This window comes from Hemitrygon akajei, chromosome 12 (genome assembly GCF_048418815.1).
Source record: "Hemitrygon akajei chromosome 12, sHemAka1.3, whole genome shotgun sequence".
Classification (NCBI taxonomy): Eukaryota; Metazoa; Chordata; class Chondrichthyes; order Myliobatiformes; family Dasyatidae; genus Hemitrygon; species Hemitrygon akajei.
In genome coordinates, this window is record NC_133135.1 from 9,055,900 (window position 1) to 9,075,912 (window position 20,013).

At 44.0% G+C, this 20,013-nt stretch overlaps 1 protein-coding gene across 15 annotated transcripts in view; it reads right to left on the reverse strand.

The window, feature by feature from the left end:
• Positions 1–20,013, reverse strand: part of adgrl2a (adhesion G protein-coupled receptor L2a) — an 852,977-nt gene that overhangs the window by 156,199 nt on the left and 676,765 nt on the right. For all 15 annotated transcript variants that reach the window (XM_073062547.1, XM_073062548.1, XM_073062549.1 and 12 more), the window contains one exon: positions 1,855–1,964. In XM_073062547.1, coding sequence (XP_072918648.1) covers positions 1,855–1,964 — 110 coding nt within the window. The remainder of the gene's footprint in view (positions 1–1,854; positions 1,965–20,013) is intronic.

Sequence of the window (20,013 nt, forward strand, 5' to 3'; positions counted from 1 at the left end):
AGCATTTTATGTGTGTTGCTTTGGATTTCTATCAGACTTTCTCATATTTTTGAGAAACAACACAGACTACTTAAAGCAACTGTTTAAACTGAGGGAGAAGTTAGATGCACTTGAGTTAGATTAAACTAGCTTGCAGTTACATTAACCTGGCCTGCCCAGTCAATCGGGGCTTAAAGGAGCAGAATTGACAATCTAGTATTCACTGTGTTCCTGGAAAGGAAGATATCATTTGGTTTTACATTTTACAGTTATACATATCATTATTAATTATTGAAATGCAGGAGTTCTAACAGTAAAGATCAGTGTTGAATCATCTTTAGCCTGACCAATTTTCATTACATTCTTTAACAAAAGGAGAATATTTTCTTCTACAAAGCTCAGAAATTATTTAACAGACTTGAGGGGGTGGGAAAGGAACTGAAATACACTGTTAAGGAGAAGGAAGGACGCTGTGAACACTGCACCAGACTCCGGGTGGGTCAACGGTTAATGTGAAGGATTTTATCAGTCGCTCATAGCAACTAGAATATGGAGAGATTGGGTATATACACAGTAGGTTCCTATCCGCAGATGGTACATATGAATACATGCGAAAAGACATCCATTTTAAGCTGCTTACAGAATAATACACAGCAGGGATAAAGACTAGCTGTATGATCTGTTAATGGATTTTCCCTGCAATATGCTGCTAAATGTTTCAGCTAACAGAAATAGAACATAGACCAGTAGAGCACAGTACAGGCCCTGCGGTCCATAATGCTGTGTTGGCCTTTTAACCTACTCCAAGATCAATCTAATCCTTTCCCTCCTCATAGATCTCCATTTTTCTTTCATCCACGTGCCTACCAAGGAGTCTCTTAAATGTCTCTAATGTATCTGCCTCTTCCATTATCCCTGGCAGTGTGTTCTACACACCCGCCACTCTCTGTGTAAAGAACTTACCTCTGACATCCCTCGTGTGATGTCCTACTATCATCTTAAAATTATATCCCCTCATATTAGGCGTTTCTGCCCCAGGAAAAAGTCTCTGGTCATCTGTCCACTTCATCCATGTGACTTATCATCTTCTACACATCCATCAAGTCTCCTTTCATCCTCTTTCACTTCTAATGACAGAAGACATAGCTAAAGGCCTGCTCTCTAATCCAGGCAGCATCCTGGTAAATCTCCTCTGCAGTCTCAACACCTCTTCAGTGCCCAGTTCCCTGTACCCCTCAGTTCCTCAAACCTTCACATATTTATCAATCTCCACCTCAAATATACCCAATGATCTGGCCTCCGCCACCCTCGAGGGTAGAGAATTCCAGAGGTTCACTTCCGTTTCACATGTACACCAAAACATAGAGTGAAATTTGCCATTTCATCAACAACCAACACAATCTGAGATGTGATGGTTGAAGCCGGCAAGTATCTCCATGCTTCCAGTGCCAACATAGCATGACCACGAGATTAAAGATTAGCTTTATTTGCCACATGTATATTGAAACACCAAAACAAGCATTGTTCGTATCAACAACCAACACAATCCAAGAATGTGCTGGTGGCAGCCTGTAAGTGTTGTCACGCCAACACAATATGCCCACAACTCACTAACCCTAACTGGTAGTGCCTTGGAATGTGGGAGGAAACCAGAACACCCATAAGAATGTGGTCACAGGGAGACTGTGCAAACTTCTTACCGACAGCGGCGGGAATTGAACCCCGATCAGTGCTCACTGGTGATTAAAACACTGCGCTAACCGCTATGCTACCCCGCCGCCTTTTATTTCTTATGTGCCTAATTAAGGACGCATGTTCTTGCAAGCCCACTGCAGGTATAGGGAGTGTGGATGAGTCTGAAGGGTGAATACTTACTGTAGGGCACACATTCGTATTGAACCTCAAGGTACTTGTACGTTCCAGGGCAGGGGTCCGGAAATACATCAGATCCTGTGATCACGATACACTGCGTTCGGTTGTTGCACCTGTAACAGAGATTATTCATTCAGATCCTGAAGTCCAAATCCAGAAATTACAGTTAAGAGACAGCAGGCTTTGCTACACTACAAGGTAGCCCGATCAATAGCTCAAAATACTTAATTAATATTACATTAGTCAGTATGAGCAAATAAAACAATACAGACAAGAAGAAAAGACTCCTGGAGAACAGACAGTCATGCCTCAATGACTGGATAGAATCCCAATGAACTAAAACAACTGCTAGGAGTAGTTAGCAAACAATTCAAAAAGCAAATTACACACACTCAGTGGCCACTTTATCAGATACATCCGTGCAGCTGCTCCTGAATGCAAATATCTGATCAGCCAATCATGTGGCAGCAACTCAGTGAATAAAAGCACGCAGACATGGTCAAAAGCTTCAGTCGTTGTTCAGACCAAACATCGGAATGGGGGAAGAAATGTGAATCTAAGTGATTCTGTCCATGAAATGATTGTTGGTTGCCAAGACGGGGTGGTTTGAGTATCTCAGAAACTGCTGGGATTTTCACACAGTCTCTAGCGTTTACAGAGAATGGCACGAGAAACAAAAAAAACATCCAATGAGTGACAATACTGTGGGTGAGAACATCTGGTTCATGAGAGAGGTCAGAGGAGAATGGCCAGACTGGTTCACGCTAACAAGAAGCCGAACAGTGACTCAAATATCAAAACATCACAACGGTAATGTGCAGAAGAGCATCTCTGAACGCACGATACATTGAACCTGGAAGTGGATGGGCTACTGCAGCAGCAGAATGCAAACATACACTCATTTGGTACACGAGGTAAAAGTGGCCACTGTGTGTAATTAATTTGTCATTACCAGCAAATAAAGCAATACATATTGATCTCACTGCTTCCCCATTCTGATATTTCATCAGTACAACAACTGAACCTCTCGACCATCTCTGCATGCTTTTATGCATTATGTCGCTGCCATGATTGGCTATTAGATATTTGCTTTAATGAGCAGATGTACTGATGTACCTAATAAAGTGGCCACTTGGTGTATCTTAATGCTGCAATCTGTTTGGCGTTTGCTTTTGCTGGGGACAAAAATCCATTAATTGAACAAAAATGCTTCACGTTTATTGACTTGTCGGGATCACTAACATATTATACTGTTCTGGCCAGGACATTATGTACTGAAATCAGACTGTAATTTACTGAGGGGAGAAACTGCGAAGACGAGTGTTGATGCACTAACACCAGCCGAGCTGTGATTACGATCAACAGGGAAGTGTCACCCTTGTCAGAACTCCCACCACACAGACTCAATCAAACTTCAATTTCCCCGTGAGTGTCTTTGCAAAAAAAAACTGATAACACTTGGCCTGCAATTTGCTCGTTCTGGTGAAATAACTCTCTTCCGTGCATTGCAAGCACATACACAGTCACAGTAAGCAGAGAGAGCCCACGGAGTTATCAGAGCTGGTTACTAGAAGTGACTGAGCACAATAGAAAGTGGTCACAAGGACGTTTCAAGTCATAGGAACCGCACAGTATGAGGCCACATCTGCAGTCTTCCAGAGTGCTCGGTTATAAATTAGAGACACAGAAGATTCTGCAGATGCTGAAAATCTTGAGCAACACACACGTACACAATGTTAGAGAAACTCAGACGGTCAGGCAGCATCGAAGGTCAGCAATCCCCATGAATGGATGTCAGGTGTGTCGGCGCTGTAGTCGAGGATCAGTGAACTCCGAGGTTAATGACTGAGGTCTGCAGGCCATGTGGATGAGAGCTGGTGACCCTCTAGGCCAGTGAGGCCCTTAAGTTGGTGAGGTCTGGGATCGGAAGTCCGTGCAGGCAGGTCCGCTTCCTGCACTACCATGGACTTGTTTCTGCTTGTAGGATTCTTTTTTGCACTTAATATTTTGTTTTCCAGAGCAGCACACACAAAATGCCTGAGGAACTCAGCAGGTTGGGAGGCATCGATAGAGGGGAATAAAAGAGTAATTTTTCATATTTCGCCTGGGGAGTCTTCAATGTGTTGGCATGAACATTGATTTCTCTAACCATTCCCCTCTGTTACCCCCACTCTCTGTTTTCCCACATTCTGCTAGCTTTCTCACCCCTTCTCTTCCTCTCCCCTGACCTCATGACCTGTCCATCATCTCCCTCTGATTCCTCACCTCCTACCATTGACCTCTCCTATCCAATCCTTTTCTTCAGCCCTTTCCCTCTTTCACCTCCCAGCTTCTCCTCATGACCTACCCCCTCCCTTTGGTTCTCCACCCCCTTTCCCTTTATTCCGAGATCCATTGCCCTCTCCTATCCAATTATTTTTCTTCAGCCCTTTCCCTCTTTCACCTATCTCCTTCCAACTTATTACTTCATCCCACCCACCTTCCTCCTCGTCCGGACTCACCCAGCACCTTCAGCTTGTATCCTTCCTTCCCCTCCCACAGCATTTCATTCTGACCGCTGGCCCTTCCTTTCCAGTCCTGATGAAGAGTCTAGGTCCAAGGTGCCAACTGTTCATCTCTCTCTCTCTCTCTATAGATGCTGACTGACCTACTCTGTTCCCCCAACGTTTTGTACGTGCTGCTCCATGATAATTGCACAGTGAAGTTACAGTTCTTTTTCAAACACAATGCTAAACAAAGGTGAATGGGGTGAATTCACCCCAGTGAATGGGGTGGGGGCAGCTGAAGGAACTGCAGATCCTGCAAAGACCCTCAGAAGCAGTCAGTAATAAAAATACAGTAATTCACCAACCGCGTTGCATTGCCAGGACTTACCGCTGTGACACATTTACAGCACCTTGGGCCAGTTATATTTTCTGGTGGCTGGCTGTGTTCTGAGAACATCAAGAGGGGATTTAGCAGGGGCCTGCAACATTCTGAGAGGTTTTAATGGAATCATTACGGAAACAGTGTGTTTCTCAGGCAGGAAGTCAGGAACCAGAGGAGGCAGATAATCACAGAGTCATAAAATACCACAACACAGAAAAGGGCCCTTTGGCCCATCTGGTGTGTGCCAAGCTATTATTCTTCCTGGTCCTATTGACCTGCACCTGAAGTATATCCCTCCGTCCATGTACCTATCCAAATTCATCTTGAGATAGAAGAGTTCAGGGATCGTTAAAACCCTACAACCCTCATGCTCCTGAACCAGCGTGGATAACTTCCTTCACCTCAACACTGAACTGATTCTACAATCTATAGATTCACTTTCAGGGACTCTAGAACTCAGTATTATATATTTTTTTAAATTATTTGGATGATTTGTCTTCTTTTGAACATTGGTTATTTGTCAGTCATTGTTTATGCATATTGTTGTATTTACTTATTTTTCCTGTCAGTCCTGCAAGAAAATGAATCCCAAGGTAGTACATGATGACATAAACATGTGTAACACTCGCTTCACCTAGTGGCTTGATCTCGGGGGCGATAACCCCCCTGCCCGGCCAAATTTAAGAAATCTCGATTGGGTGGACGCTGCGCGATGTGTTCCCTGTTACAAATCAGTATCCCGAAATAACAAACAGTACACAATATGCGATTAAATGATTAAGCTTTATAACTCTTACTTTGACGATGTGGTTAGCAGAGAAACAAAATATAAAAGAAAAAGGGCGCCAATCTTATTAAACAGTCTGTGCACAATCGCTGGAGCTCACTCAGTAGTCTGACTTCCACCACTCGATCTCCTCCGAGCATTGCTGACCTTCGGACCCCCGCTCGGGGTCCACTCCATCTGGTGGCCTACTGAATCTCTCCATTCGCGTCTTCTCTCTTCATCCCCCTTCTCACCCTCTGGCAAAAGCCCCCAAAACCAACAGCTTCCAGAATCACCAGACAGGGCAACAGAATCCTGATTGGCTAACATGCATAATTATCTCCAGTCATAACCCAAACATTTCTGCTGCAGAGAAACCATTACCTCAGCAGTTAACATTACAGAGAAGCCATTACATTAGCCTTAGCAGTGAAACATTACCAATCAGCAATTACACATGCTTGACAGTACATAAATTTTGAACTTAGCGTATTGAAAACAGTGTCATAGGTTGAAATGCTGGTGACAAAGGCATTTAGCAGGCTGGTATTCATGAGTCACGGTGTTGAGCATAGGAGTTGGGAAATCATGTTGTAATTGAACAAATTGTTAATGAGGCTACATTGGGAAGTACAGGAAACAGTTTTAAAACATGGAAAAGTACAGCACAGTTGAGGCCCTTCGGCCCACAAAATTGTGCTAATCCTTTAACCGACTCCAACATCAACCTATCCCTCTCACATAGCCTTCCACTTTTCTTTCATCCATGTGCCCATCTAAGAGTTTCCTAAATGCCACTAATGTATCTACCATCATCCCCTGACAGGGCATTCCACACAGCCACCACTCTCTGTAAAGAACCTGTCTCTGACATCCTCCCTATACATTCCTCCAAAGGCCTTAAAACGATGACTCCTTGTACTAGCCATTTCCTGCCTGGGAAAAGGTTTCTGGCTGTCTATATGCTTCTTAACATCTTGAAAACCTCTATCTAGAAACATCTCATCTTCCTTCTCTCGAAAGAGAAAAGCCCCAGCTTACTAACCTTTCCTTGTAAGGTTTGGTTACCCAATCATAGGAAAGAGGAGGTTAAATTGGAAAGAGTGCAGAAAAAGTTCATGGGGAATTTTTCCAGGACTATAAGGCTTGAGGTTTTGGGAGAGCTTGGCCAGACCAAGTCTTTATTTCTTGGAATGTAGGAGAATAAAGGGAGATCTTGTAGAAAGTTATCATGAGAGTTATAGATAACACGGTTAGTCACATTCCTTTCCCTAGGGTAGGGAAGTCTAAAACTAGGGAGCAGAGGGTTACAGTGAGAGGAAAAAGATGATTGGTTAAGAGAGCATCAGGAAAATGAAAACACGAGGAAATCTGCAGATGCTGGAAATTCAAGCAACACACACAAAATGCTGGTGGAACGCCGCAGGCCAGACAGCATCAAGAAGAAGAAGTACAGTCGACGTTTCGGGCCGAGACCCTTTGTCAGTCCTGACGAAGGGTCTCGGCCCGAAATGTCGACTGTACTTAGAGAGCCTGCTTCAACATTCAGTCACAGCTGATTTTTCTTCAACCCCATTCTCTCACCTTCTCCCCCAGAACTTATGAATCTCTGCTTTAAACACACCCAATGGCTTGGCTTCCACATCCATCTGTGGCAATGAATTCCACAGATTCACCACCCAAAGTTACATTTCATCTCCATTCTAAAGGGATGACCCTCTATTCCAGGGGTCCCCAACATGGGGGCCACAGACTCCTAGCTTAATGGCATTGGTCCATGGTATAAAAATGGTTGGGAACCCCTGATTTATTCTAGGTATGCCCTCTGGTCCTAAACTCTCCCACTTTAGGAAAAGTCCTCAATACGTCGACTCTGGCTGGACCTTTCAGTATGGTGGGTTTCAATGAGATCCCACCACATTCTTTTGAACTCCATCGATACAGGACCAGGAATATCAAGCACTCTTCTCAATTTAAGCCTTTCCTTCATGGACTAAAGGGAGCAACTTTCCTTCTTGATGATGGCACCCAGGAATTTGGTTGTAGTCTCCGTGAGTGATGTGCTTTATCCAATAACAATTTCAATGGTTCAATTTAATATCCGAGAAGGCATACAGCATACAACCTGAAATTCTTATTCTTCACAGATATCCACAAAACAGAAAAGAAAGAATGAACGACAGAAATATCAGAACCCCAAATCCTCCCCTCCCCTTCCCCGGCAGCAAATGTATCAAACCTCTTCCTTCCCCTCCCCACCACCTGCTCCAGCAGAAGCAATAGCAAAGCCCCAAAGAGACCTTGACAGAGTCCATCAAAAAACTACAATCTACCTAACACTTTGGTATCTCAGACAGGCTCTCTCTCACTAGTGAGGGAGAGAGAGGTCACTCCTGCAACAAACGGGTGCGGGAGACCAACAGCTCACTGCTTCAGTGTACAATCTTCCGTGTCACTTCTCCAAGTCCCATGACAGGAGGGAGGAGGGGGGGAGAGGGGGAAAGGGAGAGAGGGAGAGGGGGAGAGGGGGAAGGGGGAAAGGGGAGAGGAGGAGAGGGTGATAGAGGGGGAAAGAGAGAGAGAGTGTGTGTGCGTGTGTGTGTGTGTACGGGTTCCTTCTTTCGACAGCAGCCTGCTGACAGGAGTTCAGTGACGGCCCAAATACAGAGGGAGAGATGCAACGTGAATGAACAGTTTAGTGAGCTTTAATAAGAACTGTACAGAACAAAAGGTAAACAATAAACTATGCAAACAGGGACACTAATTAAAACTCTCAAACTAACTAAAGTCACTGCAGCTCAAAAGTAGTAACTAAAAAGATACTAATACCTCTCCTTCAACAGGGTCTATCTAAATCACTTCTCTTCGTTCCCGGAACATGGACTATGGAAAGCAGGGAGCATTGTCGTCACTGTTCTTCAATCAAGGTTTGACAAGATTGAAATAAAATGAAGCGAGCAGGCCTGTCCTTCTGAAGAGTCTCGGCCCAAAACAACAACTGTGCTCTTTTCCATAGACATTGCCGGTCCTGCTGAGTTCCTCCAGCGTTTTGTGCGTGTTGAAGCAGGGTAAATACAGTTAGAAAGAAATCCTAACTGTCTGGAATGAGGGCATTCTGCTGTTCATGACTGGCGTACTCTATCAGCTGCCCACCTGCAAGAGCACTCAGACTCTGCAGCATGTCCGTGGTTGTGACAGTATCTCCCTCAACACCAGGACTCCTGCTCCAATGTAGCCAGAAAGTGATGATCATCAATCGGGTAGTATTTTCCAACAGACCACTGGAGAAACTCAGAGGGCCAAGGAGACGAAGGGACGTTATGACGTTGCATTAGAACTGATATTTTTTTCCAGATTAATTTCAATTGAAAGACTAGTTTCCACTGCTACTGATTCAAAATGCAAAATATTTGACCCAAATGCGCACTTTGCAGATCAAACTTCAGATATTTTGTCTTAGTTCAACCTCCAATAAATCTTTACATTGATAACCTCAAGGTCTGTTGAAGGCATCCTCAAGAAAGTTGTGCCTTTTTTAGAGGCAATTCAGATGCCCTTCTAAAGACTTTATGTCAAATTGCAACGACGTTCCTTCAAGCTCAGAGCCTTTGAAATGTCTACCTTGCACATTTTCCGTCTCTATTGAGTTTGGGTTTGTGACTGGCATGACCCCGACAATAGTTTGCATCAATTACGAACTGGGCCAAAAGGGCTGACAAGTGTTCAGAACAGCACAACAAATCTCTGCAACAGCAACACAACCCGGACTTTGGCATGCAGGGAATCTGCAGCTCACGGGTATCACAAACCTCTTACAGTTCTCTGGTGCAAAGGTCACCTTCCTTCTCGACCAGCTGGACCATTTTGTGGATAGTGCCAGACTATTTTTAAACCACACCTGCCTATTTATATTTCCCACCTGTCTCACTCCTCATCCGGCTATCAATGGAGAAAAAGGATAAGATCGCAATAGGAACAAGCATCATTCCTTGGTTAATAAGACCATAGATATAGCAGCAGAATTAGGCCTTTTGGCTCACTCTGCTCCATCACACTATCATGGCTGATTTACTATCCCTCACAAATCATTCTCCCCGGACCTTTACTAATCAAGAACCTATCACCTCCATTTTAAATATATCCAATGACTTAATCACCGCAGCCATCTGTGGCAATGAATTTCACCAATTCCTCATCCTCTGGCTAAAGAAATTCCTCCTCATTTCTGTTCTAAAGGGATGTCCTTGTATTCTGAGGCTGTGCCCTCTGGTCTCTATAGGAAACATACCCTCCATATCCACTCTATCTAGGCCAAAGTTCCCAACCTTTTTTATGCCATAGACCTTTACCATTAATTGAAGGGTCTGTGGACCCCAGATTGGGAACCCCTGATCTGGGCCGTTCAATGTTCATTATGTTTCAATGAGATCCCCCTCATTCTTCTAAAATCCAGCGTGTACAGGCCCAGAGCCAATCCTGGGCATCAACAGACTCCTAACCAAGTGTGCCAAGCTATGGTTTCTTTCCTAACCATTAAGAAAACTATCCACTGAAGAAATTCAGCACCTGCTACCCTCTGAATAAAGCTAACAGTCAGATGTTGAAAAGAGGAAACATCTCTCTACCTTACTCTCCTATGTTTCCTAAGGTAGGGTGTGGGGGGGGGGGGAGGTCAAGGACAAGGGGACACAGCCTCAGAATAGAGGGACATCCATTTAGGAAGGATGAGGAGGCATTTCTTCAGCCAGAGAGTGGTGAATCTGTGTAAGTCATTACCACAGGTGGCTGTGGTGCCCGAGTAATTTGGTATATTTAAAGCTGAGATTGATAGGCTCTTTATTGGTCAGGGCATAAAGGGATGCAGGGAGAAGGCAAGAGATTGGGCTGAGAGGGAAGTGAATCAGTCATGATGAAATAGTGGATCAGACTTGATGGGCTAATTCTGGTCCTATAACTTATGGTTTTCTGGTCTCCCATCTCTAACGGTTAAGCTGAGTGCCTAGCTGGGGGCACAGCCTCAGAATAAGAAGTACGAGAGGGTTCTGGGCCTGTACTCACTGGAGTTTAAAAGATTGAGGGAGGATCTAATTCAATAAATAAAGAAAAACCATCTACTAGCTTTCAGCTGTGAAGGGGAGGTACGATAATGATTAGAAACAACTTGATGGAGGTGTAAACTGACAAGAGCCATAGATAGAGAGAATGCCAGACAACAATGGCGAATATCAGAGGACGTCTGTTTAAAGTGAGTGGAGGAGAGTTTAGGGGGATGACAGCAGTAGGTTTTTTTTTACACAGAGAGCGGTGGGTGTGTGTAAAGCCCTGCCAGGGGTGGTGGTAGAGGCAGATACACTGGGGGCATTTAGGAAACTCTTATACAGGCACATGGATGTAAGAAAAATGATGGGCTTTGGACTACTTAGGAGGAAAAGGTTAGATTCAGCTTGGACTATGTTAAAAGCTTGGCACAATATTGTGGAGCGAAGGCCCGTACTGTGTTGTACGGTTTACAAGGGGGCACAATTTTAAGGTGATTGTAGCGAAGTATAAGAGGGATATCAGAGGTAGTTTTTTTTAAACTCAGGGTGGTAATCCATGGAAAATGCTGCCAGATGTGGTGATAGAGGGAGATAAACGAGGAATTTAGACACATGGATGATAGATAAGTGGAGGGCTATGCGGTGCGAAGGGTTAGATTGATCTTCAAAGACCAAAAGGTTGACAGAATATTATGGAGTGAAGGACCTGTAATGTTCTAACTCTGACCCTGGTGAACTACCAGCAGAACACAGCAGCTCTGGAAAGCAGAACAAACGTGTAGATGGGTGACGTGGTAGCCTAACAGCTAGCGCAATCACTTTACAGCAATCGCTGACCAGGGTTCGATTCCCGCTACTCTGTCTGAGGAGTTCGTCTGTTTTCCCCGTGACGATGTGGGTGTCCTCTGGGTGCTCCTGCTTCCTCCCACAGTCCAAAAACGTAGGGTTAGTACGGAGTGGGCATGCTCGGTTGGCGGCGGTAGCAGGGTGACAATTGCAGTTTGCCCAGAAAAATGCTTTTCAGAACGACGCATTTCACTGTATGTTTTGAAGTATATGTGACAAATAAAGCTAATCTTCTTGTAAATGCGGCAACTGCCCTGCAGACTACAATCCTAAATCCCTAATCTGGGTTAAATGTAGTTGAATCAGAATCAGGTTTATATGTCGTGAAATTTGTTGTTATGTGACAAGAGTACAATGCAATGCATAATAATAAAAACTGTGCAATACAGTAAGAAGTGTATGTGTGTGTATACACACACACACACACACACACACACACACACACACACACACACACACACACACACACACACACACACACACACACACACACACACACACACACACACACACACACACACACACAAAATAGCAATAAGCAGGCATATTCTGGGTGATGGGAGTCCTTAATGATGGATGCTGCCTTTCTGAGGTATCGTTCCTTGAAGATGTCTGGATGCTGGGGAGGCTAGTGCCCATGATGGAACTGGCTGAGTTTAAGAATTGCACAGTAGCACGGATTATAAACACAAGAGATTCTGCAGATCCTGGAAATCCAGAGTAACACACACAAAACGCTGGAGGAACTTAACAGGTCAGTCTACATCTATGGAAAGGAATGAAGAGTTTCAGCCCGAAACATCGACTCTTTATTCCTTTGCATAGACGCCGACTGACGTGCTGAGTTCCTCTAGCATTTTGTGTGTGTTACAGCAGCACCGATTACTGTGCTGAGTTCTACTTTGCCTTCTTAGTTACAACCCTAAAAACATACAGGGCAGTATCTTGCAGTGGACAGGCTGCTGAATCACTCACTCCGTGTACATCTGAAATCCGGGATCACATACCACAATCTCCAGTTGCAGCTCCACTTGTTATTAGAGCTGCTAAAAATGTCAGTCGTGGCCTCATATTTTCCCTCTCAGTTCTTTGGATATTCAGGCACCCCATATGGACCAGGTGTCCTGATGATATTCACTGACTCACTGATCCCTGCATGTGGCCTGGATTCCTCAGCCCAAATGACTAGATCTGGCCAGCATTCAGATGTGTGTCCATGAGACAGGACTCACAGTGAATGGCTGGACCCTGGGGAGTGATGTTGGGCAGGAGGTCCTCGGAGGACAAGTACGTAGCTCCCTGAAAGAGGTAGGCAGGGTGGTGAAGGAGGCTTTTGCCATGCTGGCCTTCATCAGTCAGGGCATTGAAAATGGAAGTTGAGATGTTATGAGGAAGATTGATGTCATGTAATGATATGAGTATTGATAGAAGGCAAAGACTGGCAATAAAGAGGGCCTTTTCTGGTTGGCTGCTGGTGTCTAGTGGTGTTCCGCAGGGATTGGTGTGGGGACTGATTCTTTTTATGCTACATGTCAATTATTTGGATGACCGAATTGATGGCTTTGTGGCTAGATTTGCAGATGATACCAAGACAGGTGGAAGGGCATTTTGTGTTAGAGAAGCTGGATTATGGAGACTATAAGACATAGGAGTAAAATGGGGCCATTCAGCCCATCGAGTCTGCTCCACCATTCCATTTTGGCTGATTTATTTTCCTTCTTAATTCCATTCTTCTGCCTTTGCCCCATAATCAAAGTTTGCAAACAGTAAAAAAGGGAACAAATAATAATGCAGACAACAGGAACCACAGAGTCCCTAAAAGTATGCCCACTGCCACAGAGCCAGTTCAGCACTGAAGCAAGTAAAGCCGGTCCAGGAGCCCAATGGATGCTGGGCAACTATTCCCGAAACTGGTGGTGTGGACCCGAGGTTCCTGCACCACTCACCCAATGGGGGACTCTGAGACCTATCATCAGACTGAAAAGAAACGTGGAAGAAGCCAGAATAAGAAGGTTCGGGGATGGGAAAGATTACAAGCTAAGTCTTTCCAGCTTTTCAGAGGGATTGTATCAGATCTTGATTACTTTTTGATCACTACTTTGTTTTTTTTCCTTTACTTTCCTTTATTATCCCCTTTCCAAGATTCCTACGTATTGTAACATTTATCCTTTTCCAAACCGGCCTTAATACTTTTCACTATTCTTGTGTTAGCTCAGGGACCCCCTTCATCAGTCATTCTTCATGCCTGGTTAATTTTCCGCAGACATCTGGCTTACAGCAGTGGGACTCCCCCCTCACACTTCAGCCTAACGCCTTTGTTTAAATGGTGTCACCTTAATGCAATGTGAGCTAACTGCAGGGCGAGGGAAGCTGCAATGAATTCGTCAGCAGAATAAAATAGGAACCGGAGCATGGCATTTAGGCCTTACACAAGTGGAAACCCATTAATCAAAATCCAGGAGTCTAGTAGAGATGGAGATTGTGAAGAGGATGCAAAGGTTGTTTAGCAGGATGCTGCTTGGATTGGACAATATGAACAAGTTTTTTGCACAGTGTGGTAGCTACCTGGAAGAGTATTAGGAGTAATAATGGAAGCAACACACACAAAATGCTGGTAGAACGCAGCAGGCCAGGCAGCATCTATAGGAAGAAGTACAGTCGACGTTTCGGGCCGAGACCCTTCGTCAGGACTAACTCTGCTGCGTTCCACCAGCATTTTGTGTGTGTTGCTTGAATTTCCAGCATCTGTAGATTTCCTCGTGTTTGCGTTAATAATGGAAGCAGGCAGTCTGATGGAGTTTAAGAGCCTTTTAGATAGTCACCTGAATATGAAAGCAGTAGAGATATACAACATTTTGAGGGTTATCCTCATTATACGCCATGTCGTACGAGGTGGGCATTCATCCTTTTCCCAAGTTAAGAGAGTCTAAAACCAGAGGGTGCAGGTTTGAGGTGAGAGGAGAAAGATTTAAAGGTAAAATTCTCCTACGTGGATGTGGGTATATGGAACAAGCTGCCAGGGAGCTGAGTCATTGGGTATATTTAAAGTGGTGCTGATTAGTCAGGGTGTCAAAGGTTACGGGGAGAAGGCAGGAGAATGGGGTTGAGAGGGATGATAAATCAGCCATGATGGAGAGATCAATGACCTAATTCTGTCTCCATGTCTTATGGAAAGTGGTCGAGCTGGGTACAATTACAGCACATAACAAAAACAATTGGATAGTATGGGAAAGGACCAGAGGCCAAATGCAGGAAAATTGAATTAGACTCTTTGGGAATCCTGCACCTTGTTGACGTTTTTCTTGGTACTACCTCATTGCACTGATGTGATGAATTGATCTGTATGCAAGGCATGCAAAACAATGCTTTCCTCTGTACCTCATTTTAAATTTACCGATTTACCATTCTTAGTCATATTAGACAAGCTGGACCAAAGGGTTTGTTTCAGGGCTGCTTAATCGTATGGGTCTCTAATACATCTTAAGCAAGGCCCAAAAACATTGATCTTTCCCCAGACAGTGCGACAAAACTCAAGCAAAACAATGCTGGATGCAACAAAAGAAAACTATCTTGTGCAAATGGAACTTAGCTGGACAGCCAGAAATGTGGCCGCAAGACAGTAAAATGGAAGAGCAGATTTCCTTCCCTGTAGGACCTGAACCCGGGGTAAATGGTATTAGTGTATGGCATAAAAATAGGTTGGGAACCCCTGTTCTAGGACATTTTTAAAGATCATTGTGGCTGCCATTGTTGAAGACTATAAAGCATAGGAGCAGAATTCGGTGACTAGGCCCATCGAGTCTGCTCTGCCATTCCATCACGGCTGATTTATTTTCTCTCTCAACCCCATTCTCCTGCCTTCTTCCTATAACCTTGACATCCTTACTAATCAAGAATCTATCAGCCTCCACAGCAATGAATCCCACAGATTCACTATCCTCTGGCAAAAAAATTCTTCATCATCTCAGTTTAAATGGGTGTCCTTGTATTCTAAGACACTGCCCTCTGGTTCAAGACTCCCCACATCCTCCTTTGTCTATGGTACTGTGCAAAAGTCTCACACACACACACACACACACACACACACACACACACACACACACACACACACACACACACACACACACACACACACACACACACACACACACACACACACACACACACACACACACACACAAATAGCCCTCACAATGCCAACATCACTCCTGAGTAAGTTTTTCTCACTCACAGACAGTATTTATCACAGTAGATCCCAAATCTCTAAATTACTCCTCTCTCCCCTCTCTCTCTCATACACACATTTATCACTCCAGTACCCCCTACAATCCTGACATCACTCATCTCTCTCTCTCCTTCCCCCTTTCTTTTTTCTCTTTCTCTTTTTTCTCTCTCCTTCCCCCTCTCTCCCTCTATTTCTCTCCTGACAACACTCTCCTCTCTCTTTCTCTCTCTATCTCTCACTCACACAATATTTATTGTTCCAGTCGCTCTCCACAATCCTGATACCATTCATCTCTCTTTCTCTCACTCTCTCCTCCCCCTCACTCACAATATTTATCGCTCCAGTACCCTCCACAATCCCAAAACCACTCATCTCTCTCTCCCTCCCCTGATGCACCATCATGCTTGGCTTCAGAGTTGGATGCAGCATCAAAATTTGATGTTCTGCTTGCAATGTTCTCATTCTCCTAATTAATAAAATATTAGAAAGAGCAACATCCCTGGAATTAATCCCTGCTCGCCTCATCTGGTCACCAATGCCCAATATAAACCAATAACAACCCCTCTGCTTCCTATTAATTATCCAATTTGCAACATCCATTGTGATCCCATGAGTTCCAATTCAGTCAGCGGCCTTTTACAATGAATGTTATCAAATGCCTTTTAAAAGTCCGGATAAATATCTACAAGATTACTCTTAGCCGCTAACTCTGTTACGTACCTTAAACATTCTCATAAATTTGTGAGGGTTGACCTGTCTCTCACAAACCTATGCTGACTTTGATTTATTGGCCTTTATTCTTACTAAATGCTTCTGAATCGCTTCCTTTATAATAGATTCCAGCAATTTCCCCACTGCAGATGTCGAGTTAACTGGGTTATAATTCCCAAGATCATGTTTCTGACCTTTTTTTTATGGATGGGAATTACATTAGTCGTTTCTTGGTCTTCTGGTTCTGCCCAGCTTTTAACAAGCTCAGCAGATTTTCCCCTTTAACAACACTGCCATTTTTTTTAAAACGGAGCTTTTCTTTTAATATTCTTGGATGCATTCCATCCGCATCTGGTGCTTTGTGAATCTGAAGTTGTTCCCCTTCTCTTAATGGTTCTCTCATTTCTTGGCTGTTGCATTTGCCATGAACTCAGTCAATCAAAGCGTTTGGAAACAGGCCTCAACTGGCCCAGTAGCATAGACTGCCCAGCTGTGTACTGCAAAGCTTGTTAGGATAATGGTGGAACTCAAGAGACCCCACAATCAATAAGCTTGAAGGAGTGCAGAATAAACTCAGGTCCGAGGAGTAACACCTCATATTCCGTCTGGGTAACCTCCAACCCGATAGAATAAACATCAATTTCTCTAACTTCCGGTAATCCCATCCCTCTGACCCCCACCCCTTTCTTCTCCCTTTTCCATCTCCCATTCTCGAGGATCTCTCACTACATCTCTTTTTTACATCCACCCTCGTGACCCGCACACCATCTCCCTCTGGTTTCTCAGCTCCTTCCCTTTCTTTCATGGTCCACTCTCCTCTCCTATCACATTCCTTCTTCTTCAGCCATTTACCTTTTCCACCTATCACCTCCCAGCTTCTTACTTCATCTTCCTTCCCCCAACCATCCACTTTTCCCCCTCGCATGGCGTCAGCTATCACCTGCCAGCTTGTACTCCTTTCCCTCCACCCACCTTCTTAATGGGGTTTCTTCCCCCTTTCTTTCCAGTCCTGATAAAGGTTCTCAGCCCATAATGTTGACTGCTCCCCTCCTTAGATGCAGCCAGAACTGTTGAGTTCCTTCAGCATTTTGTGCATGCTGCTCAAGATTTCCAACATCTGCAGAATCTCTTGTGCCTCTAATTTATGTATAAGTTATATTCTGTGTGTTGTCTGAAACTATGTGCCTAAGATGCTGCTGCAAGCAAATTTTTTCATTGTACCTGTACAATAAACTCAATTTTATCCTGGCTCCTTGACAAATCCCAGTGTGGGAAAAATACTTTTACTATCTATCCTGTCTATCCCCTTATAATTATACAGGACTGTGCAAATGTTCTAGGCACATACTGTATATATAGATAGGGTGCCCAAGACTTTTGCACAGTACTGTAGTAATTTTATGTATTGCTCTCTATTGCTGTTGCAAAAACATACAAATTTCATCACATGCAGGTAATGATAGATCTGATTCTGATATGGGTCTCTATTGTGGACTGAAAATGGAAAAGGGGCAGGGAGTGGGGAGTCATGGTTGGGAAAAGGGGAAGGGGAAAGGGGAAGGGAGAGGGGAGGAGTGGGAAGCACCAGAGAGACATCCTGTAATGATCAATAAACCAATTATTTGGAATCAAATGACCTTGCCTGTTGTCTCAGGGCTGGGTGCTTCTGCACCCATGCCATCCCCACCTCACCTCCGCCCTGGCACTCCTCCTCTGCCACCTGTCCCACACCCCTCCCACGGCATTCCACTCTCGCCATTCCCAACATCTATTGCTCCCGCCAGGTTTACAAACTTGCTCTCCGCTCCACGTACAAATACAGCACTGAGCAGAAGTCTTAGTTTCATACACTACAGCACAAAAACAGGCCCTTTGGACTATCTAGTTTGTGCTGAACTATTATGATTTCTAGTCCCATAGGTTTTTACCTGGACCATAGCCCTCGATATCCATGTATTTTAACCGTTTCACTTAAGTGTTGAAATAAACTCTGCATCCACCACTTCCACTGACAGCTCATTCCACACTCTCACCACCCCCTAAGAGAAGTAGATCCCCCCTCAAGTTTCCCTTGAACATTTCACCTTTCACTCTTAACCAATTACCTCAGTCTCAGTGGAGAATGCCTGTTTGTGATTATCCTATCTATACCCCTCACAATTTTGTATACATGGTTGTTCCTGGTGTGGACTGCACATAGATTTAGACAGCAAACACATTTAACCATGGTATCCATGTTGGGAAAATTCAAGCTAATCAGGATACTTCCATGTCCTATTTCATGCTCTGTAGATCTACAGAGATTGACAGGTTCTTTATTAGTCAGGGTGCCAAAGGTTATTTGGAGAAGGCAAGCAAATGGGGCTGAAAGAGATAATAAATTAGCCATGATGGAATAGCGGAGAAGACTCGGTGTGCTAAATGACCTAATTCTGTTCCTGTGTCTTATGGTCTTATAGATTTTCCCTATACTAGAATATAAAAGCAAGGATGTAATGTTGAGGCTTTACAGGGCATTGGTCAGACTGCACATGATGTATTGTGAGCTGTTTGGGGCTCCTTATCTATGAAAATATGCACTGGTATTGGTGAGGATACAGAGGACAATCACAAGAATGATTTTGGGAATGACAGGGTTAACATGTTTGATAGCTCTGGGTCTGTACTTACTGGAGTTTAGAAGAATGAGAGGGTTCTCATTAAAACGTGTTGAGTTTTGTAAAAACCTACACAGAGTGGATGTGGAGAGAATGTTTCCTATAGTGGGGAAGTCTAGGACCAGTGAGCACAGCCTTAGAATAGAAGGATGTCCCTTTTAAAAAGCAATGAGGAGGAAATTTTTTAGTCAGAGGACAGTTAAACTGGAATTCATTGCCGCAGGAGCTGTGGAGGCCAAGTCATTTAAAGTGGAGGTTGATAGGTTCTTGATTATTAAGGGCATCAAAGGTTACAGGGAGAAGGCAAGATAGTGGGGTTGAGTGGGATAATAAAAAACCAAGATGGAACATTGGAGCAGGCTGGATGGGCAGAATGACTGAAATCTGCTCCTATGTCTTATGGTCCATAAAGTCTTAAGGACCTATGCCATACTAGCAATATAAAAGCAAGTAAGTTTACTGGGGGGTGGGGGGGGGAGAGGCAAGAGAGTGGGGTTGAGAGGGATGATAAATCAGAAATAATGGAATGGCGGAGCGGATTCGATGGTCCGAATGGCCTAATTCTGCTCCTATGTCTATGGACTAATGTTCTATAGGTTACACCTCTTCAAATGTTTACATGCCTCTTTCTTATAGTCATACATGCCCAGTCTGATCATCCAATGTCCATCTCGATTGTCGTGCAGTCATGGAGTACTAAAGGACAGAAATAGACCGATTTGTGGGAGTGTCACTAGCTACGGGATCTTGCTGGACATAAGGACATTATGGGCTGCACAGTATCACAGAGGTTAGCATGATACTTTAGAGCACCAAGGATCACAATCTGGGTTCCATTCCCGCCACAGAGTTTGTACGTTCTCCCCATGAATGCATGGGTTTCCTGTAGCTGTTCCAGTTTTTTCCCCAATTCCAAAAAGTAATACAGGATAGGATTAATAGTGTCTTATACATTGTGAAAAATACTTCAGGGGCATTAAAAAAATCTTGGATAGGCATATTTATGATAGAAAAATGGAGGCTATTTTGGAGAGAAGGGTCTAGCTTAAC